The following is a 22,393-nucleotide window of genomic DNA, read 5'->3' as shown; positions in this document are numbered from 1 at the left end:
TGCCTGTGCTGGCTGCAGGCCAGCCCACACTAACCCATCGCCCCTTGCCCTTGTCCAGAACGATTTGACCATCACTGCCCCTGGGTGGGCAACTGTGTGGGGAGACGGAACTATCGCTTCTTCTACGCATTTATTCTCTCCCTCTCATTCCTGACGGCCTTCATCTTCGCCTGTGTGGTCACCCACCTGACGTTGCGTGAGTTGTGGGTGAGGGCAGTGGGGAGTGGAAGGGGTCAGCCAGCAAGCTCAAGGGTCAGCAAGCTTCAGCAGTCACTGTCCCTCTGAGCTTGTCCTCTCCTGTTTCTTTCTCCCCAGGCGCTCAGGGAAGCAACTTCCTCTCCACTCTGAAGGAGACACCAGCAAGATATCCTTTGTCAGCTAGAGGACACTCCAGTGGGAACTGAGGTCCCTTCACTGGGTGGGTGCCCTGCCTCATCCTCTAATCAGAAGGGAACAGCGTACAGCTCACATGTGACCTCTAGAATCCAACATGCCAGCTCTTCTGTTCACACCCGGGCAAGAGCTGATCCTAAATGGGGCATTGTGGGGCCGGGGGTTCCCCGTCTTCAGGGGCCTGGAAAAGAGTATGTCCCTTAAGATGCCAAGCTCCCTGGACCGTGTCGTGCCCAAGGCTCTTTGTGATTGGAACCCTCAGTTTTCTCTGCCGTCCATCACCCTGACCTTGTCTGGCTCTTGAGTGGGGTCCTGACCCTTCCGAGGGGCCCAGGAGGTGATCCTGCTAAGAAGTGGGGACTGGGCCACGGGAAGGTTCCAAAACTTCTCAGCTCTCTGGGGAAACAGCTCCATGGAAGGATAGGTGAGACGGGCCAGGTGTGGCTGGGAGGCTCCCCACCCTCCACCCGTTGAAGTCCTTAACTGCCCTCACCGTGCTGGAGTTGGTGATCTGCTTCTTCTCCATCTGGTCCATTCTGGGCCTCTCAGGGTTTCACACGTACCTCGTCGCCTCCAACCTGACTACTAATGAAGACGTGAGTAAACCTGGAGCCACCCCTCATTCTAGGGCAGCGCCCTCAGGAGGAGGCAGGGCTGAGGGAGCCTGGGGCAGCCAAGCACAGTCCTGACTCACGGACTGCTGGGATAATGCCTTTTAAGCAGCCAGATGCCTCCCAGTCATCTCAGCTTGGCCCTGGTGGGTCCGATGCAGGCTTCTGAGACCTCCACATGCTTCATTCTCTCAATGCAGGCTCCCAAGGTCCCAGGTTGCTTTTCTCCACAGCCCTGCAGGAGGCAGTACTCACACCACAGCACGCATGATGTTTGGCTGGCACATGACCGCTTACAGAATTCTTTCAGTTCCCGTCATTTCTTTGGGTCCTTTTGCCAAGCCTGAGGCAGAAAGGACAGGGATGTTTTTTCCCCATTCGATGACTGAGAGACATGTCCCATGTCTGAGAGGTCACACAGCTGGGAGGGGACAGAGCCAAGGTTGGTGCCCAGTCACAGGTATGCGCTCCCTCTTCCACACTGCCCCTGTCAGCAGCAAAGCGTGACTGTTCTCAAGGTGGCACTGGCCTGTCCTGGCTGCCCCTCTCAATATGCACGCCTGGGGGAGACAGGGCACAGGCCAGTGGGCTCCATTGACCTTCCCTACCTGCCACCCTGCAGACTGCCATCAACAAGCATGTTTGATGTGCCCAGTCCTAGGCCAGACCTGACTTCTCCTCCCCATCCTCCAAACACTAAAAAGTAAATGAGAGCATCTGTTTCAGGGCCCACCATCTGATACTTACCAGCAACCCATCCTCCAACAGAAAATACATTCCCAGACCTCATCCTCTCATTCAGGGAAACAAAACTTAACACACATGACAGGGCGTTGTGTGCTTGGTGATCAGTGAGAACAGAAATGCCATCAGCCAGTATCTCCCGCAGTAGCTTCTTGGGTGCCAGTTCTGCAGCACATTACCAGAAGTTAAAGAGAAAGGAGTGTGTGGCCAAATAAGTGTAGAAAACTCTAGGTTAAAGTCAAGGTATTCTTTATTGCTAAACTCTCCAGTGCCTTCCATAGCTGACTTCACAGAGCTAGAGAATCTGGCAAGAATTAATCTAATGCCCTAGCAGTGCCATCTGAGAATTAGTATTATTTTCCCTGTTTTCCAAATGAGGACTCAGGCTCAGCGAAGTGGTGATCTGTCCAGGTAACGTAGCCAGTGAGTAGCAGGGCCGGGGCTCACAGGCAGGTCAGCCCTCACCCTGTGCCCCTGCGCTACCCTCCTTCAGAAGTGGCTGGCCGGAGAAGGGAGGAGTCATCCGAAACGTTTCCTCTGGATGCTTCTCTTGGGCTCTGCTCTGTCATCTCCTCTTTGGGGCCTCCTGATCTCTGCCAGGGGTCCCCCACATCCTCATTGAATGGCCCACATGAAAGACATGTCACCTTCTGTAACCAGAATTGGTTTCGGAATTGTCCAGTTGTCCCCAGCCTCTAGACCTGCCTCCTAGAAAAGTGAAGCAAAAGGAGGTACTTGACCTAGGCCTCCTTCCTGCTTGCAGATCAAAGGCTCGTGGTCCAGCAAGAGGGGCGGTGAGGCCTCTGTCAACCCCTACAGCCATAAAAGTATTATCACCAACTGCTGCGCTGTGCTCTGTGGCCCCCTACCTCCCAGGTAAGTGAGCGGGGTGCGGAAGAGGGGTAACAGGGCCATGCCTGGCCAGTGATCAAAGTGTTCCTGGATATCAGCCGACCTCCCCCTACACCCTAGATGCCCTCCGTCCACTACCCCCTGGAGGGCATTTGTCATGTGATGGAATTCCATGGAGAATTGTTATTTAATCACATGCTCATTGTAGAAAAAAAAAATTAAGTACAAAACGTAAAACAGAGGAGCATTGGATATGACATGTAATTCTACTCCCCGGGGGTAGCCACCATGACTGTTTCAGCCATGTTTGAATGACACTGCCCTTCCCGTTGCCCACTGCCTGGACTGGGTGGCAACTCCATCCTCTCCTGGCAGTAGGAACCCTGGGGACTCAGCCCTGCTGGGTCACTCCCTGTTCATCCTGACACCAGGGGGCACCAGAGTTCCAGAACGGGGATTACATTGCTGTGGGTACTGCTAAGACAAGTCATTCCCACACAGTCATGTCACCTACCCCACCCAGTATCCCTGTCACCCAGCCTGCCTAGAGGGGAAGGGAACATAGGAATTTCATAGTCATCAAATACCTATTCATCCTTGCTTTCCTCCCTCACCTGCAGCCTGGCTTCTTGGCAGCCAGACAGGTGGGCCAGTTGGAATTAATAGTGAATAAATTCTGTGGCCAAAAGCCAGGTGGCCAGAGGGCAGAGAGAGGCCTGCCAGAGGTAAGGGTCTTGGGCCCCCAGATGGGCAGCAGCTCTCCTTTCCTCAGCCTTTCTCAGCCTGGGCCTTTCCTTGGCTGAGATAGACTCTGCCGTCCAACCCCTGGCCTGGAGCCTCAGTGTTGGGCAGAGCCCTCATGTGTCCCCCTTGTGTTTTGGAAGCCTAATTGACCGGAGGGGATTTGTGCAGTCCGACACCGTGTTGCCCTCACCCATCAGAAGCGATGAGCCAGCCTGCAGAGCCAAGCCTGATGCCAGCATGGTAGGAGGCCACCCCTGACCACGGCTCAGTACTTGCCACCTGCTGGCCTGTCTGACCCTCCGCACTCACCTGCCGGGACCCTCCCTATTCCATCCAAGGGAAGCAGAACTGCCAAAGACTCAAGTCTTTTCATATTTATTTCCCATCCTGCGTGGCTTTCCCTGAACTGTTCCGTGGCTGTGGCCTCTGCTCCCCAAACCCAGGTTCCCACAGCCTTGGGCCCTAGGTACCCCAGCTGATCAGTGCCAGGAGAGACCAGAGCCTCTGGAGGCTACCCAGGGGACCACACCAAGTCCTTGCCTGTGCCGGGCGAGCCCTGTGTGAGTGAGGCTGTGAACTGAGCGTGAGGCCTCCCAGGTGGGGGAACTGCTTGGGCCTTGCTGAGCCAGGGTCCTCAGGGTGAAGCAGGACTGAGGAGTGGCCAGCTCTGGATAGCGGGCTGTGGAGAGGAAGCCTCCATGGGCTGCTTTGGTCTGTGGGCTCCTTCGTTCCCTTGGTGATAATTTCCCTTTCTTCTGTGGGATTTTTGGTGGGGTTTTCCCCCCTTTTTTATGGAGTTGGCCAATAGGATTGAGTTGGGGCTCCAGTAGAGAAGGCAGGGTTGGTGGTGGGTGGGGGCAGCCTGTATCAGACAAAGGTAAATCAGCCAGCCAGGCACCCACAGCCTCAGCTCCTGTGCAGTTCCTGGGCAGCACAGTGGAAGTGGGAGCCTGGTCCTTCCCCTGCCCATGGAGAGCTCTTTAAGCCTGCCCCTCCACCTCTCTCCCAAGCCAGGTCCGGGCATGGGTGGGTTATGCTCATGCTGGCAATACTTGAAACGGGTTTATTAATGCTGGGTGTTTTGCACAATTTTATAGACCTCTTTTCTACATAGTCTTTTTTAAATGGAAGGAGAAAATGTCAGCCACATTACTGTCTGTGTAGTGCCAGGTGAAGGGTTATCAGAAGGCTGGTTGGTTTTAATAAGTTTATTCCAAGAGACCTTCTGGCTGGAATGAGTGAGAGTGTGTGTGCATGTGTGTGTGTGTTCATGTGTGCCCTGTATGAATGTGGCTGGCTCCCATATCCCCTGGGCTGCCCCCTGCCCCATCCCCTTTGAGTGTCAGAAGCACTCTGAGCCAAGGGGACAGGGGGCACGTGCACTGGTCACGAGAAAACCCTGGGCTCCCACTGGGGCTCAGCCCAGCCTCCTATCTTTCCTTCTTCTATGGACTTCAGACAGCCAGTGTCTGGGGACTCTGCCACTCTACCCCCAGCCCTACCCACCAGCCCCCAGGTGAGGCTTCCAGCTGGGACCTGCCCAGACAGGCTGAGCCTGGGCGTGGTGGGTGGGGTGATGGCTCTGGGGAGCGGCTGCCATCCTACAAGCCACACCCCCTCCTCTGAGCTCTGAATATGGGACCCAGTGCCAGGAGCTGGAAGACAAGGTGTTTCTGCCAAACGGGGACCTCCATCCAGAGAAAAGGAAGAAGGTGCAGGGTGGGCCAAGAGGCAAGTGAAGGTTGGCCTGAGTCTGGGCCGGAAACTCAGAGGATGTTTCTCCTCTGCTGGGAGCTGTAGTTTCTTACCAAAATAGATATTGTTCCACCATCCCCCTCCTTGGCCCTTCAAGTGGGCTGAAGCCCTTGGAAAGTGACATAGGAAGTCCCCAGATCTTGCCCTTCTCACTCCAGAGGCTAGTGGTCACAGACAGCTGGGAATGGCAGCCACAGAGGGTCCCCTCTGGGAGAAACAGCTTCACCCCAGCCTCAGGGCCCTGGGCCATCACTGCAGTGGCCCTGGGAGGTGAGGAAGAAGCTGGCTAGAGGAGGGGGCTCCCACCTACCTTTTATTTAAGCCAGTATTCTTTGTTCCTGCTTGTAATAAAACTTTAGTTTATAAGAGTTGCTTTGCTTTGGTTTGGTTTTTGTTTGCTTTTCCTTTGCTGAGGCCCCAGCTGGGAGCCCTCTGTTCTTTCAGACAAATTTGGTTCTTTCCTGGGGAGACTGTGAGAAGGCAGGCAGCCCAGTGATCTGGCTACATTTTCCCTCACCTGGCTGGAGCTGTGTCCGCTGGAGGAAGAGCAGAGAGGGCTGCGGCTGAGCCCCCATGGGCACGTGAAAAGAGGCCATCCTGTCCCCTCTTTGTCCCCTCCACCTTCCCCTGCCTCAGGGGCTTGGAGACCCCCAAATTCTTCTTCCCTACTGCCTTTCCACTCCGATCCCCAGTGAGTGCCCAGCTAAGAAAATGTTTGAGACAGTAGGTTCCAGTTTGAGAGCCGGAGCTTCCCTGGCTACCACCTCCAACCTGGGCACCAGGGCCCAGCCAGACAACTCATAACACTGGCCCACCTCTCTGGTATCTCCCTCAGGAGGACACCTGTCAGGATTTTGCCATCTCCTGCACAGCCTGAGGGGAGCTAACAGGCCTCTTTGCAGAGGGTTAGCTGGTAAGACCGTTTCTCCCCTGTCGGCCAGCACTGCCCACTCCCCTCACACACCATCTCATCCTCATCGCATGCCTCGCCAACCCCATGGAGCCCGTCCATCTGTCTGGTGTGTGGTGCGGTGTGTGTGCTGGTGGTGGTAGGGTCTCCAGGGACTCCCCCCTAAGCAGAAGGATCGGGATATAGGGCAAGGCTAAAAGCCCAGCCCCATTGTGGACTGAGGAAGTAGCTTCGCGCAGAGCGGCTCTCCAGCTGGAAGAGGAGGTGGAGGGTGAGGCTGGGGAGAGGATGGCGAACCTGCCCTGAGGTGCTTGGGTCTGTGCTGGTGGGGTCCTGGTATGCAGGGGCCACCGGTCACTAACACTCTTATGTCCTGGCTTTCTGTCCCCGCTGAGCTTTCTCTCCCCCGCCTGTTTTCTCTCCTGCTTCGTTGCCTGCTGCCTGAGCCTTGGCCCTTCTCTCGGGGAGAGGCAGGTGCTGTGGCAGCACCTCTCCCCACCACCGGGGCCCCTGCAGGCCGCCTCCCTCCTCCCAGTCCTGCTAACCCTCTCTCTTCTCCTTCTTTGCTGTCCTGCCGGGGATCTCCAGTGTGTGCGGGGGCTTAAGGACCTCCTGAGGACCGCTGCTCTCTGCCTCTCCAGGAATGGCCTGGGGGGAGCCAGGCACCCGGCACCTCCACCTGCCTAACCTGTGGCCCATCTGCCACCATCTGTGCCTACAGGGTCTGCCCCCAAGCCTGCCCGGCCTGTGTGCTCTCTAGGACCCCCATAGGGGGCAGGGGCTGGCCTCTTTGCCCCATTCCCGCTCCATGCCGGCCAGAGTGTAGAAAGCCATAACGCAGCCATCAGCACAATAATGTGACTCTACGCTGATATGCTCCCTCTCTCCTCCACTGACTTCCCCTTCCCGGATTTGTGAGGTGTCAAGACTAGGAATCTGGCCTTAGAGCCTGCCCCTCCACCCCCTCAGATCAGGCATAGCCATAGTCAAGCCCAGCAGGTTTCCTCAGGAGCTGTCTGGGGTGTTGATGGTGGATGACGCTGCTGAACAAGTTTGGTGACTGTTCTAAGCACAACTGGCTTGATACTGTTCCCACGGCCTGTCCACCTCCCACCCCCAACCCTCCACCAGAGTAGGTAGGATGTAGGGAGGGTGCGTGCCTCCTTTGCTCTAGGCACTGAGGGACCAAGCTAGCCGTGCACAGCCCCATACACTTCAGGGGACTAAAGGAAAGAGCTGAGCCAAGGAAAATCAGCTGAGCCCAGGGCTGGGGGCTGCTTGTCTGCTATCCTGTACCTTTTTTTTTTTTTTAACCAAAATAAAGATTCCCCTCTTCTTGCCATACCATTGGCTGTCTGGTGGCGCCTTTACTTTGGGGCCCAGGGATGGGACCTGCAGTGGGCGTGTGGAACATATGGCTCCCCCTCGCTCCCAGCTTTCTTCCAGCTGGCCAGTGCTGCTCTGGAGATTTACAAGCACAACGAAGCCAGGAGGGACACAGGAAAAGTGGCTGACATCCTTTTCACTCTGCCCCTCCAGAACTCTTGGTCTCAATTCCAGACACCACCCAGCCTTAGCTGACCTCTGGATTCTGATAGGTCCCAGTGCAGGCTGAGACAGAGGGTTTAACTCCAGTTTGGGACTGCCATACCCATGAACTGAGCCCAGCCCAGGGTAACGATCTCATGGAAACTTCTCTCTCCCCAGTTGCTGCGCTACATCAAGATACACACATGTGCATACACTGTACTATGGGCTAAAAAAATAGCTACCGCTACCGTTCAGCAAGGGCTTGCCGAGTCCCGGGCCCATTTTCTCATCTTAACCTGTGAGGAGGATGATGTCAGCCTTTTTACAGATGAGGGAACTGAGACTCAAGGAAGAAACAGGAGCTGCCCAAGGTCACCCAGCTGGCAAAGCAGCAAATCCCAGATCGGAACCTGATCTCTTCCCCGAGCTCTGAGCCATCTGCACTACCCAAGGAATGAATACAGCGGTGGGAGGATGAGATCTGGGAGAAACCCTAAAATTAGAGAATGTCATAGCCAGTAGAGGGCTTAGAGTTGATCTGGGCCAGCCTCCTTGTTTTACTGATGGAGAAATTGAAGCCCAGAGGCAGGAAGGGACCTGCCCAAGGCCTTATAACAGAGCTGGGATGCAGTCCCACACTCTGACCTCATTCCATTCTCTCTCCATAAATTCTGCACTGTCTCTAGACTGGACTGGTTTAGATGTGGGATACTCTAAACGGCAGTGCCTTCAAGAGAAAAAGAATCAGAACTACGAATCACTTAAAAGTAATGTAAGCTACTCTGGGCACACTGCCTATGGGGTCGCCCTGCTCCACAAGGAGCCGTAAAAATAATAAAAATAATTTAATATCCCTTCCCAAAGGTAACCAGTAAAGTAAGCTCTTGGCTAGGTAACTGGACTCTTGTTCACAACTAGCCAGGGGGAAAAGGTGCTAGAGCTTCCTCTGGCCACCTGTTTAATTTGATCATTCCAAGACAGAAACATTTCTTAGGAAGTTCTTTCTAGAATCTACCTGGTGTCCCTCCCACTGCTATCAGAGCCCTGTCCTCTGTCCTCAGTGGAGGTAGAGAGCAAATGGTTGCTGCTTTCTTCATCACAACCCTTCAAAGCCTATTATTACCAGCTAAGAAGGATTGGTTGACTATGGGGCCAGAGCCCCTGAGCCTGCTGGTAGAATGGATGCTGTACAGGAGGGTGGGGAGGTAGCAGGCAGAATGAGGAAAGCCCCTTTGAGCTGCAACCCCAGCTCCTGTCCTGCTGACTCAGACAGCTGACTGTGGAGCTCCATGCCCTGCCAGGGCCTGCTGCCTCCTGCCCGTCTGAGCTCCTGAACTTGGGAAATGGAGGCCCAGAGGCAAAGGGAGGTACCTGAGACAGGAACTGAGTCAGGATCAACAGGCCAGAGCGGGCAGGAGGTATCAGGCAGCCTGGCTCCCAGATGCACCCCTGAGCTCCAGCAGGGGAGGAGTAGGAATGAAGGGGCTTCCTTGCCCTTGCTCATGGCTATGCGGAGGGCGTGAACCACCACCAGGTCCTCTGGCTTAAGTGGCGGGAAGCAAATGGTTCCTCCCTGGACTCAGGCTCCAAAGTTCCTGGGCCTGCCTTCCAGGTTCCCAGCGTCCTGGGATCTCCAGCTTTCCCCAGGACTTGGGGAAGCCCCGGCTGGATGACTAGTACAAATGAAGGCCCCTGAGGTTCCAGGACCTGCTGAGGTCACAGGAATGTCCTAGATCAAGCTTGTCCAACCCATGACCCACAGGCTGCATGTGGCCCAGAATGGCTTTGAATGCAGCCCAACACAAATTAGTAAACTTTCTTAAAACATTATGAGACTTTTTTTGCAACTTTTTTTTTTTTTTTTTTTTTTTTTTTAGCTCATCAGTTATCGGTAGTGTTGGTATATTTTATGTGTGGCCCAAGACAATTCTTCCAATGTGGCCCAGGGAAGCCAAAAGATTGGACACGCCTGTCCTAGATGGAGAGGAAGGAGGCAGTGCTGAGCACATCTGGCCATTCATCCATCTGGAGAGAGAAGGCTATGGGCAAACTGCTTCCTCTCCCCTGTAGACACCCAGCTGGGAAGGTCTGGCCTTTGGCTAAGTCCTGGCTTGGGGTTCTTCCTCATTTCACAGAACCTAACTCTATGTTAGTGCTTTGTGAGTATATGTTGATCATAATAAAGTTGACGGGATTTTTTCACATGATAATAATAGTTGCCATCTGGCCGGGCATGGTGGCTTATGCCTATAATTTCAGCACTTTGGAAGGCTGAGGCAGGTGGATCACTTGAGGTCAGCTGTTCGAGACCAGCCTGGCCAACATGGTGAAACCACATCTCTACTTAAAAAAAAAAAAAAAAAAAATTAGCTGGGTGTGGTGGTGCACCCTTGTAATCCCAGCTACTCGGGAGGCTGAGGCAGGAGAATCACTTGAACCCAGGAGGTGGAGGTTGCAGTGAGCCGAGATTGTGCCACTACACTCCAGCCTGGGTGACAAGAGCGAAACTCCGTCTCAAAAAAAAGAAAATAATAATAATAATAGTTGCCATCCATTCTACTGTGCTTTCCATTAACTCGTGTAATCCTCACAAGTCCCATTTTATAGTTACAGGAACTGAGGCTCACAGAGCTTAAATCACTTGGCCAAGGCCGCAAACAGCTATAAGAATTACATTTAGGCAGTCTGATTCCAAAGATACTAGTCTATTCTGTATCTCATAGACAAACAATACATATTCACTTTTTTGTTGTTGTTTTGTTTTGAGACGGAGTCTTGCTCTGTCACCCAGGCTGGAGTGCAGTGGCGCCATCTCGGATCACTGCAACCTCCGCCTCCCGGGTTCAAGCGATTCTCCTGCCTCAGCCTCCCGAGTAGCTGGGACTACAGGCATGTGCCACCATGCCCGGCTAATTTTTTGTATTTTTAGTAGAGACGGGGTTTTCCTGTGTTAGCCAGAATGGTCTCGATCTCCTGACCTTGTGATCCACCCACCTCAGCCTCCCAAAGTGCTGAGATGACAGGCGTGAGCCACCGCGCCCGACCTATATTCACTATTTATAAATTGGAGAGAATAAGAAAATCAAAAGGGCCAGGTGTAGTGACTCACACCTGTAATCCCAGCACTTTGGGAAGCCAAGGCAGGAGGATTGCTTGAACCCAGAAGTTCGAGACCAGCCTGGGCAACATGGTGAGACTCTGTCTCTACAAACAAATACAAAAATTAGCTGGGCATTGTGGTGAGCACCTACTTCTTAGGAAGCTGAGGCAGGAGGATCACCTGAGGCCAAGGAGGTTGAGACTGCAGTGAGCTGTGATCATACCACTGTACTTCAGCCTGGACATCAGAGTGAGACCCTATCTCAAAAAAAGAAAATAGAGAAGAAAGAAAATCAAAGGGAAGCAAAATCACTCACTCTCACTACCTCAAGATACCCTCTAGAAGTTGGTATTTTAGTGTGGTTCCTATTGTTTTCTGTGTCAGTTCTCCGATTTGAGCAAAATCTTTGGGACGTCAAACTTAAAATCCCCTTTACTTCCTTGGAAACCCTGTAGCATTAGCCCAGACATGTCCCTACTCCTCCTTGTGGCAAAGAGAAGGATCTCGTCTTTGGTCCCCAGAGTTCTGGCCTAAGCCTCCCTCCAGGAGGGAAGATGAGTGTTCAGACACTCAGAGTACCTGGGGGAGACACAGGCCTGTGAAATTATCCTGGCTCAACTATTAGGCCGGCAGAATCCCAGTGAAGGGAGCCCTACCTCTGAGCCCCATCTAAGCTTTGGCTATGGGTGGGGCAGATAAGCAGGAATCCATCCCTATAGGCTCAATGCCAACACCCTTAGGTGAAACTCTTGATGAAACTTGAGGCCAGGGCTCTGGCAAGCAGGGAAAGAACGTTGGCAACAGAGGTCTCCATCTCTGAGGACTCTGCCAGGGGTCAGAGGTGGGGCAACGGTCAAAAGGAAGGAACAGGCCAGGCACAGTGGCTCATGCCCATAATCCCAGCACTTTGGGAGGCTGAGGCAGGAGGATCGCTTGAGCCCAGGAGTTTGAGACCTGCCTGGGCAATGTAGTGAGATCTGCTCTCTATTTAAAAAAAAAAAAAGGAAGGAACAAGGAAACTTCTGAGAGACAGGCTGGGGGAGGCATCACGTAGCTGGAATTGCTGCCCCATAAAACAGAATGGTATGTGTCTCTGCCACCTCCCTTTCTCAGTCCTCTCTCTCCCCAGGTTGCTAGCGTCCCCCCTGGGGGATCAAACTGGACTGCTTCCCAGCCTCAGACAGAGAGCAGTCTGAGTCAGGCAGGAAAGTGGGACAGCCGGGGAGCTGGACCCCACCCTCTGTGAGCCCCGCTGGTACCTGATGGCATGTGGCTTGGAGAGGGCAGGTGACCTGGCGTGGAGGGCCAGAGGGTAAATCCTCAAACAAGTGGCAACAGGCCACCAACTTGAAAGGGAAAATTGTGTAGTGATGGGAAATGTGTCCAACAAACCTACTGGGTGACTAATTACAAAGGCTGGGCTGGAGCTTCAGAGGCTGCTTGTTAAACACTTCATTAAGCGGCACTCTGAAAGCTGCTACCTGCACATTCTGGGAGCTCAGAGGGGACCCTGAGGGGGAATGAGGCCTAGAGGATGGAACCATCTTCAGGTAGACTGAGAAGGAGCCTGGATCTCACTTCCAAACACAGTCTGGAGCTCATAGGTCAGAGGCCTCAATGGGAGAAAAGCTAAAGGAAGCAGGGTGCAGAAAGGAGTTTCAGGGAATTGGTGGCTATGTGACTTTGAGCAAATCTCACCCCTCTCTGAGACTTAGTGTTCCCATCTCTATGGTCCTGTGTGTGTCACAGAGACATGGTGGGGATTAAATTCGATCGTGAATATGAAAGTGCTTGGGAAACTCCATGGCCCTACCTAAACATGAGTTATCCTCACCTGAACCAAGGGGGGAAGTTACCTGGCAGGATTAGGAACCCCATCCTCCTGAACCTTTATGGGCTCTGTCGAGGCTGAAGCAGCCAGGGGCTAAAGCCGTCCTTAGCCCCTGGAAGGGCACTGTGAAAGTGGATCTGATTTGAGAAGCCGTTTCCTGATGTGGGCAGCCATGTGATGCCAGCCCCGAACAAGAGGGGGCAGCCTGGAGCCTGGAAAGGTGCCAGTGCAGGTGGGGCCCACGCCCAGATTTCTCCTGCTGACTGTTCTGATGATTCACCCCCACATCCCAGCCTTTTTACCTTTACTGCAGAGCCGGAAAGGGTGTGGGGAAGAGAGGAGAGGGAGGCAGGTCTTGGGCCCTGGTCCCGCCCCCTGCTCCTCCCCACCCTTCTCTGGGCCTGGCCACCCAGCCAAAAGGCAGGCCAAGAGCAGGAGAGACACAGAGTCCGGCATTGGTCCCAGGCAGCAGTTAGCCCGCCGCCCGCCTGTGTGTCCCCAGAGCCATGGAGAGAGCCAGTCTGATCCAGAAGGCCAAGCTGGCAGAGCAGGCCGAACGCTATGAGGACATGGCAGCCTTCATGAAAGGCGCCGTGGAGAAGGGCGAGGAGCTCTCCTGCGAAGAGCGAAACCTGCTCTCAGTAGCCTATAAGAACGTGGTGGGCGGCCAGAGGGCTGCCTGGAGGGTCCTGTCCAGTATTGAGCAGAAAAGCAACGAGGAGGGCTCGGAGGAGAAGGGCCCCGAGGTGCGTGAGTACCGGGAGAAGGTGGAGACTGAGCTCCAGGGCGTGTGCGACACCGTGCTGGGCCTGCTGGACAGCCACCTCATCAAGGAGGCCGGGGACGCCGAGAGCCGGGTCTTCTACCTGAAGATGAAGGGTGACTACTACCGCTACCTGGCCGAGGTGGCCACCGGTGACGACAAGAAGCGCATCATTGACTCAGCCCGGTCAGCCTACCAGGAGGCCATGGACATCAGCAAGAAGGAGATGCCGCCCACCAACCCCATCCGCCTGGGCCTGGCCCTGAACTTTTCCGTCTTCCACTACGAGATCGCCAACAGCCCCGAGGAGGCCATCTCTCTGGCCAAGACCACTTTCGACGAGGCCATGGCTGATCTGCACACCCTCAGCGAGGACTCCTACAAAGACAGCACCCTCATCATGCAGCTGCTGCGAGACAACCTGACACTGTGGACGGCCGACAACGCCGGGGAAGAGGGGGGCGAGGCTCCCCAGGAGCCCCAGAGCTGAGTGTTGCCCGCCACCGCCCCGCCCTGCCCCCTCCAGTCCCCCACCCTGCCGAGAGGACTAGTATGGGGTGGGAGGCCCCACCCTTCTCCCCTAGGCGCTGTTCTTGCTCCAAAGGGCTCCGTGGAGAGGGACTGGCAGAGCTGAGGCCACCTGGGGCTGGGGATCCCACTCTTATTGCAGCTGTTGAGCGCACCTAACCACTGGTCATGCCCCCACCCCTGCTCTCCGCACCCGCTTCCTCCCGACCCCAGGACCAGGCTACTTCTCCCCTCCTCTTGCCTCCCTCCTGCCCCTGCTGCCTCTGATCGTAGGAATTGAGGAGTGTCCCGCCTTGTGGCTGAGAACTGGACAGTGGCAGGGGCTGGAGATGGGTGTGTGTGTGTGTGTGTGTGTGAGTGTGTGCGCGCGCGCGCCAGTGCAAGACCGAGATTGAGGGAAAGCATGTCTGCTGGGTGTGACCATGTTTCCTCTCAATAAAGTTCCCCTGTGACACTCCTCCTGTCTCTCTTCCAGTTCTTGGCGATGGGCTGGGAGTGGGACTGGAATCTGACTTAGAGACCCTGACTTTGGACCTCTGAGTTAGGGCCCTGAACTCCCTAGGTGGCTCAGTGGCCCGCACGCAAGACTTTGAGTCCAGGTGAGGCCGGGGTCCGGCTCTCTCCATCACGGCGGCCCCAGTCAAACTGGACGGGACCGGGAGGGTCGGGCGAACCCACAGGAGGCGCCGTGGCTCCTCTGCCGGGCTGAGGGGAGGTGAGTGGGAGCCACGGCGCGGGAGGCTGACGAGCTCTGGTGGAGCGGGGCAGGAAATAGTGAAGTCTCCGGCGTGAGATCTAAGGACAGCGCCGCAGTAGTGAGCGGCACTGAGCACCCGATTTGCAGGCGGGTCACAGTTTCATCAAGGGCTCAGATCTCAGCGGAGGGGAGTACGATCTGAGGCAGGGGTATAGCGCCGCCATAAAAGCCTAGATCTTAGGAGAGGGTCACGTCCCACAGAGTTCGGAGATGGAGACAAAAGGAAACGGGCTGAAGGGGAGGAAGGACGAGCTGGGTGGGAAGGGCCGCTGGGAGCTGTGCCTGCCGAGCCCGCTGCCTGAGCTCTCTGCAGCCAGCAACACGCCGGAACCTGCAGCCGCCTTGCTGCGTCCCGCCTTCACAGCCCTGGACTGGAGGCGGGGCCCGAGGCCAATACCGCCCAATCACAGGAGGGAGCTGCCCCAGGGTACCGCCCCGGGGGCCTGACTGGCCAATGGGAAAGTGAGCGGCGAGTTTCCCGCCGCCCGCCAGGCCTGGCGGACACCACCACTCGCTGACTGAGTGAGAGGCGCCCCCGCCGCCCGCTGAGCGCCGAGGGGCGGAGCTTTCCCGGTTTCACTCAGACAAGTTGCCACCCGTCCGGCCCGAGAGCTGGGAACCCTCTAGAGCAGCGGGACGAGCCAGGATCGCAAAATGCAGTGCTTGCCCGTTGAGTCATCAGCTCACCCGGCTGGGCCTGGGCCGGGCCGGCCTCGGGGGTTGGCTGGAAAAAGGCCGCCAAGATGCCCCCACCACACTCCGGAATCCAAGCAGCCCTGGACCTGTCGCCGAGCGGCTTAGATTGTGTCCCTGGCTGGCTGTGCGACCTTGGAAAAGCCGTTATACCTCCCTGGGCCTCAGTTTCCCTCTTGTATCATAAGGGGCTTGGACTAAAGGCTAACACAAGAGTGAAAATGGCGGTTTTGGCCGGGCGCGGTGGCTCACGCCTGTAATCCCAGCACTTTGGGAGGCCGAGGCGGGCGTATCACGAGGTCAGGAGATCGAGGCCATCCTGGCTAACACAATGAAACCCCGTCTCTACTAAAAATACAAAAAATTAGCCGGGCGTGGTGGCGGGCACCTGTAGTACCAGCTACTCGGGAGGCTGAGGTAGGAGAATGGCATGAGCCCAGGAGGCGGAGCTTGCAGTGAGCCGAGATCGCGCCACTGCACTCCAGCCTGGGCGACAGAGCGAGACTCCGTCCCCCCACCCAAAAAAAAGAAAGAAAATTTGCGATTTTGGACTCAGACAGCCTGGGTTTGACTCCCAGCCTGCCTTGGCCAAGGCTCTTAATCTTGCTTACCTTTGTGTCCTCATTTATAAACAGGGGAACTGAAAAACAGTACCTTCCTTTTATAGTTGCTGTAAAGTAACCCATAGGACAGACTCAACAAATGTTAGCTTTTTTTTTTTTTTTTTAAAGACAGATTCTCGCTCTGTCGCCCAGGCTGGAGTTCAGTGGCAGGATCTCGGCTCACTGCAACCTCCACCTCCCGGGTTCAAGCAATTCTCCTGCCTGAGCCTCCCAAGTAGCTGCGATTACAGGTGCATGCCACCAGACTGGCTAGTTTTCTTATATTTTTAGTAGAGACGGGGTTTCACCATATTAACCAGGCTGGTCTCAATCTCCTGACCTCAGGTGATCCGCCTGCCTCGGCCTCCCAAAGTGCTGGGATTACAGGAGTGAGCCACTGCGCCAGGACTTTTTTTTTTTTTTTTTGAGACAGGGTCTGGCTCTGTCACCCAGGTGCGACAGTGGCGTGATCTCAGCTCACAGCAAACTCGAGCTTCTGGTCTCAAGCGATCCTCCCACTTCAGCCTCCTAGTAGCTGGGACTACAGGGGCCTGCCACCACACCCAGCTAATTTTTTATTTCGTTTATTTTTATATGGAGTCTCGCTCTGTTGCCCAGGCTGGAGTGCAGTGGTGCAATCTCGGCTCACTGCAACCTCTGCCTCCTGGGTTCAAGCGATTCTCCTGCCTCGGCCTCCTTAGTAGCTGGGATTACAGGCATGCACCAGCATGCCCAGCTAATTTTTTGTATTTTTAGTAGAGACGGGGTTTCACCATGTTGGTCAGGCTGGTCTCGAACTCCTGACCTCGTGATCCACCCACCTTGGCCTCCCAAAGTGCTGGGATTACAGGCGTGAGCCACCACACCCAGCCTATTTTTTATTTTATTTTTATTTTTTATTTTTGAGACAGGGTCTGGCTCTGTCACCCCAGGCGTGACAGTGGCTTTTGGTCTCAAGCAATCCTCCCACCTCAGCCTCCTGGTAGCTGGGACTATAGGTGCCTGCCACCGCACCCAGCTAATTTTTTATTTTATTTTTAGTAGAGACAAGGTTTCACCATGTTGGCCAGACTGGTCTCAAACTCCTGGGCTCAAGCAATCCTCCTGCCTCAGCTTCCCAAAGTGCTAGGGTTACAGGCTTGTGCCACCTCACCCAGCCTCAAATGTCAGCTATTAACGAATCCTTCCAGCTTCAATAAGTCTAGGATTTGGCCAGCATTTTTATGCCTAAAGCAGAATCATGAGGCAGGCCCAGTCCTGAGGGGCAGCCTTATTGCCAAAGCTGACCTGCACGCCTGCTGAGCCCCCTGAGAATGCTGCCCTCACATCAGGTGGTCACTCTTCCACCTGGCAAGATGGAGAGAGCTGAGCCCAGGGTCCAAGCTTGGCCACACCAATAGGACTCAAAACTGAAGGGTTTTTGTCAGAACTCCTGCTTCTACAGGGGAAGCCGGCAGGACCACTCTGATGCCTTCTGGGTCCCCTGTTTTCTCCCTTCCTTTCCTAGAGGTGTGTCAGATTTCAAGGCTCCAAACCAGGGACTCTAGGCAGGGCAAGTAACTCCACTCAGATCTAGAGGTGACCTGATTTCTCTCACCAGACAGGTCTGGTGACTCTCTCTTAATGGGCTACATCCTGGGAAAGGAACTTCTTTCTTTTCTCTCAGCCTCTGACTTTTGTCTGTTAGCTCTGGACCACTCGTGGTTGCCCCATATGGGGAGAAGTGAGCTGCCCTAAGGTAGTGTGTCGGTGTTGAAGGATTTTAAACCAGATGCTGTGCATTGGAATATCTCTAAATCAGATGCTTACCAGGGCTAAATGTGAGCTGGCTTAGGCACCAGCTTCTTTTATTTTCTTTTCTCTCTCTCTCTCTCTCCTTTCTTCTTTTCTTTTCTCTTTTTTTTTTTTTGAGACAGGGTCTCACTTTGTCACCCAGGCTGGAGTGCAGTGCCACGATCTCGGCTCACTGCAGCCTTGACCTCCCAGGTTGAAGCTGACCTCCCAGGTTCAAGCTATCCTCCCACCTCAGCCCCTCAAGTAGCTGAGACTACAGGTGTGCACCACCACACCCAGCTAATTTTTGTAGAGACAGAATTTCACTATGTTGCCCAGGTGGGTCTTGAACGCCTCAGCTCAAGCAATCCACCCACCTCAGCCTCCCAAACTGCTGGGATTACAGGCGTGAGCCACCGCGTCCAGGCTCTTTTCATTTTTTAATGTTTAGTTTTTATGGGTACATAATAGTTGTACATATTAGGCACCAAGTTCTGACCACAAGGATCCCAAACCTTTTTGTCCATGACTTTTTTTTTAATCTCTTGGTGAACACTTCTTGCCAACTTTTCCTGGCCTAGATTTGATATTTGAACAATTTCAAGGCCAGGCACAGTGGCTCATGCCTGTAATCTCAGCACTTTGGAGGGCGAGGCAGGCAGATCCCTTGAGGCCTGAAGTTCAAGGCCATCCTGGAAAATATGGCAAAACCCCGTCTCTACTAAAAATACAAAAATTAGCCAGGCATGGCGGCATGCGCCTGTAGTCCCAGCTACTCAGGAGGCTGAGGCGGGAGAATCGTTTGAAAGTGGGAGGCAGAGGTTGCAGTGAGCCAAGATTGCGCCACTGCCACTCCAGCCTGGGTGACAGAGCGAGACTCTCTCTAAAAAAAAAAAAAAAAAAAAAAAAAAAAAAAGGCCGGGGGCGGTGGCTCACACCTGTAATCCCAGCACTTTGGGAGGCCAAGGCGGGCTGATCACGAGGTCAGGAGATCGAGACCATCCTGGCGAACACTGTGAAACCCCGCCTCTACTAAAAATACAAAAAAATTAGCCAGGCGTGGTGGTGGGCGCCTGTAGTCCCAGCTACTCGGGAGGCTGAGGCAGGAGAATGGCATGAACCCTGCGGGGGCGGAGCTTGCAGTGAGTGGAGATCCCGCCACTGCACTCCAGCCTGGGCAACAGAGCGAGACTCCATCTCAAAAAAAAAAACAAAAACAAAAACAAAAAAAACGGTGGGCACGGTGGCTCACAGCTGTAACCCCAGCACTTTGGGAAGCCGAGGCGGGTGGATCACCTGAGGTCAGGAGTTCGAGACCAGCCTGACCAACGTGGTGAAACCTCATCTCTACTAAAAATACAAAAAATCAGCCGGGCGTGGTGGCGGGAGCCTATAGTCCCAGCTACTCGTGAGGCTGAGGCAGGAGAATGGCGTGAACCCAGGAGGCGGAGCTTGCAGTGAGCCATGAGTGCGGCCACTGCATCCAGCCTTGGTGACAGAGCGAGACTCTGTCTAAAAAAAAAAAAATTACTGTAGAGACAGGTTCTCGCTATGTTGTCCAGGTTGGTCTTGAACTCCTGGCCTCAGGTGATTCTCCAGCCTCAGCCTCCTAAAGTGTTGGGATTACAGGTGTGAGCTACTGCACCTGGCCAGAACTTGATTTAAAACTACCCTTCCAAATGCCTGGTAACCAGGATTAGTTCCAAATCATGATGGAAATGGAAATACAGCCGGTCCTGGGATGAGGAAGGGCTGTCCAGAGATTGGGCTCACACAGATTCAAGGGACCTCAGCCTTATCTTTTCTATATTGCCAGATTATCCCCCAGAAAATGGAGGCCCAGCGCTTGCAAATATCTTCTCCTCCCAAGAATTTGAATGGTATGGAGAAAATCTGCAACCTAAAATTACCGAGTGAAGATATCTACTCTTACCTCTGTTATGCATAGTTACTTCCAAATGGCTCTTAGAATCCACAGGAGTAGGTGATGGAGGCCAAGATTGCCTTCTCACAACCAGCCAGGCACCCCAGCAAGGCCAAGGCCACTGTGGCTCCTTCCAGAAAAAGCAAGGTACTCTTCCCTGCCTCCATCTCTCTCTCTCTCTCTCTCTCTGTCACACACACACACACGTCCAGATGTCCAGAGGCTTGCATCAAGGCTTGCTCTTCTGACCGACAGTGTCCCATTTCTGCTTCTTGCTAGAGAACAGAGTATGGTAGCAGTAGCAGCAGGCATGATAAGTGTGTGTCAGGCAGTTTCATACCTTAATCCTCACAGTAATACATGTTATTACCTTTGTTTTGCAAATAAAAAGACTGAAGCTCAGAGCAGCTAAATAACCTAATACCAAGGTTATACAACTACTCATGTGCTGGTGCTGGGGAGTGGAACAGGGTCTGACTCCAAGCCCCATGATTTTCTTTTTTTTTGGAGACGGAGTCTTGCTCTGTCACCCAGGCTGAAGTGCAGTGAGACAATCTTGGCTCACTGCAACCTCTGCCTCCTGGGTTCAAGCAATTCTCCTGCCTCAGCCTCCCGAGTAGCTGGGACTACAGGCACATGCCATCACGCCCGGCTAATTTTTTGTATTTTAGTAGAGATGGGGTTTCACCGTGTTGCCCAGGCTGGTCTAGAACTCCTGAGCTCAGGCAACTCGCCTACCTCGGACTCCCAAAGTGCTAGGATTACAGGCGTGAGCCACCATGCCTGGCCCAAGTCCCATGATTTTTTTTTTTTTTTTCAGACGGAGTCTCGCTCTGTTGCCCAGGCTGGAGTTCAGTGGTGCCATCTCGGCTCACTGCAACCTCTGCCTCCTGGGTTTGAGTGATTCTCCTGTCTCAGCCTCCCAAGTAGCTGGGATTACAGGTGCGTGACACCACACCCAGCTAATTTTTTTTTTTTAGAGACGGGGTTTCACCATATTGATCAGGCTGGTCTCAACCTACTGACGTCAGGTGATCCGCCTGCCTCAGCCTCCCAAAGTGCTGCGATTACAGGCATGAGACCGCGCCCAGCCATTCCCATGATTTTTAAACTACAATAGCTGTTTTCAAACTGTGTTCAGGTGGTTTCCCAGAAGCTGCCATGGGGCAGGAGCCGAGTGGTCAGTTTCCCGTTTCTGTATACTTTGGCCAAAACAGCCACACATATGTCAGTTTCGTATATTAGAGTTTCACCAGTTAAAAAATATCTACATTTGGCCAGGTGCTGTGGCTCACACCTGTAATCCCAACACTTTGGGGGCCGAGGTATGTGGATCACCTGAAGTCAGGAGTTCGAGACCAGCCTGGCCAACATGGTGAAACCCCATCTTTACTAAAAAATTCAAAAAATGGCGGCCGGGCGCAGTGGCTCACACCTGCAATCCCAGCTACTTGGGAGGCTGAGGCAGGAGAATCCCCTGAACCCAGGAGGCGGAGGTTGTAGTGAGCCGAGATTGTGCCATTGCACTCCAGTCTGAGCAACGAGAGCAAAACTCCGTGTAAAAAAATAATAATAATACAAAAAATTAGCTGAGTGTGATGGTGGGCACCTGTAATCCCAGCTACTCGGGAGGCTGAGGCAGGAGAGTCGCTTGAACCCGAGAGGCAGAGGTTGCAGTGAGCCGAGATTGCACCATTGCACTCCAGCCTGGGCAACAAGAGCAAGACTCTGTCTCAAAACAAAACAAAACAAACAAAAAAACCCAAACTAACTACATTATGTTATGGTGCCCTGCTCCTATCTTAGACTTTCTAAGAATCAAGAAAGCCTTTTTCTGGCTGGGTGTGGTGGCTCACGCCTGTAATCCCAGCACTTTGGGAGGCTGAGGCGGGCAGATCACTTAAGGTTAGGAATTCGAGACCAGCATGGCCAACATGGTGAAATCCCATCTCTACTAAAAATACAAAAATTAGCTAGGCATGGTGGCATGCACCTGTAGTGCCAGCTACTTGGGAAGCTGAGGCAGGAGAATCTCTTGAACCAGAAGGCAGAGGTTGCAGTGAGCTGAGATTGCACCACTGTACTCCAGCCTGGGCAACAGAGCAAGACTCTTGTCTCCAAAAAATAAATAAAATTAAAAGAAAGCCGCCTTGCTCTCCTGTCAATCTAATTCCACCCTAGTCTCTGGCAGAAAATAATTGTCTTAAATGAGAAGACTGTGAGCTGGACCAATTTCCAGGCTCATTCACCAAGTTTAGGTTCTCTTAACCTGATTCCACTCTTAGTTCCTTTAAATTCGTCACCCTGTTCACAGGGTCCACCTCATCCCTGCTGTGTGGGGAGTGGAAAAGGCAGGTTTCTACAAGGAAGGTCCCCCTCCTCTCAGAATCCCCCTAGTCCCACCTACCGAGTCAGGAGCCAGGAATGTCTGTGGGGGCAGCAGACAGGTATGTCACTCTGGGGGTGTCAGAGGCTGATTCATCTCTCATCTCCACCCAATCTTCTTACAGCTCTCTGGGAAATTTAACCCTTTGTCTAGAAATAAAAGAGTAAGGGCCCGGCGTGGTGGCTCACGCCTGTAATCCCAGCACTTTGGGAGGCCGAGGTGGGCAGATCACGAGGTCAGGAGATCGAGACCATCCTGGTCAACATGGTGAAATCCTGTCTCTACTAAAAATACAAAAAAAAAAAAATTAGCTGGGTGTGGTAGCGGGCGCCTGTAGTCTCAGCTACTCGGGAGGCTGAGGCAGGAGAACGGCATGAACCTGGGAGACGGAGCTTGCAGTGAGCCGAGATCTCGCCACTGCACTACTCCAGCCTGGGCGACAGAGCAAGACTCCGTCTTGGAAAAAAAAAAAAGAAATAAAAGAGTAAAATCCAGGA

At 53.8% G+C, this 22,393-nt stretch overlaps 2 protein-coding genes across 4 annotated transcripts in view; both read left to right on the top strand.

Annotated features, from left to right (window-relative positions):
* The window catches only part of ZDHHC18 (zinc finger DHHC-type palmitoyltransferase 18), a 33,662-nt gene extending 26,306 nt beyond the window's left edge, over nucleotides 1-7,356 (top strand). Inside the window, exons 4-10 of one of the 3 annotated variants that reach the window (XM_034959060.3) lie at nucleotides 59-196; nucleotides 316-364; nucleotides 887-989; nucleotides 2,512-2,624; nucleotides 3,485-3,584; nucleotides 5,935-6,012; nucleotides 6,598-7,356. In XM_034959060.3, coding sequence (XP_034814951.1) covers nucleotides 59-196; nucleotides 316-364; nucleotides 887-989; nucleotides 2,512-2,624; nucleotides 3,485-3,584; nucleotides 5,935-5,976 — 545 coding nt within the window. In that variant the 3' untranslated portion in view covers nucleotides 5,977-6,012; nucleotides 6,598-7,356. Of the gene's footprint in view, nucleotides 1-58; nucleotides 197-315; nucleotides 365-886; nucleotides 990-2,511; nucleotides 2,625-3,484; nucleotides 5,471-5,934; nucleotides 6,013-6,597 lie in introns of those variants that run through there. The other 2 variants (XM_034959059.3, XM_008961653.5) reach the window with 2 other exon arrangements.
* A 5,248-nt stretch (nucleotides 7,357-12,604) lies between these two features.
* SFN (stratifin) lies at nucleotides 12,605-14,218 on the top strand. Its single transcript, XM_003809430.5, has one exon. It carries the CDS (start codon nucleotides 12,977-12,979, stop codon nucleotides 13,721-13,723), a length of 747 nt encoding a protein of 248 aa, XP_003809478.1. The 5' UTR covers nucleotides 12,605-12,976; the 3' UTR covers nucleotides 13,724-14,218.
* Nucleotides 14,219-22,393: the final 8,175 nt, after the last annotated feature.

Source organism: Pan paniscus, chromosome 1 (assembly GCF_029289425.2).
Source record: "Pan paniscus chromosome 1, NHGRI_mPanPan1-v2.0_pri, whole genome shotgun sequence".
NCBI classification, from domain to species: domain Eukaryota; kingdom Metazoa; phylum Chordata; class Mammalia; order Primates; family Hominidae; genus Pan; species Pan paniscus.
This window is presented reverse-complemented; position numbering and strand designations above follow the sequence as displayed.

Coding starts and splice junctions, on each gene's coding strand:
- SFN (XM_003809430.5), top strand. CDS start 12,977: ATGGAGAGAGCCAGTCTGATCCAGAAGGCCAAGCTGGCAGAGCAGGCC.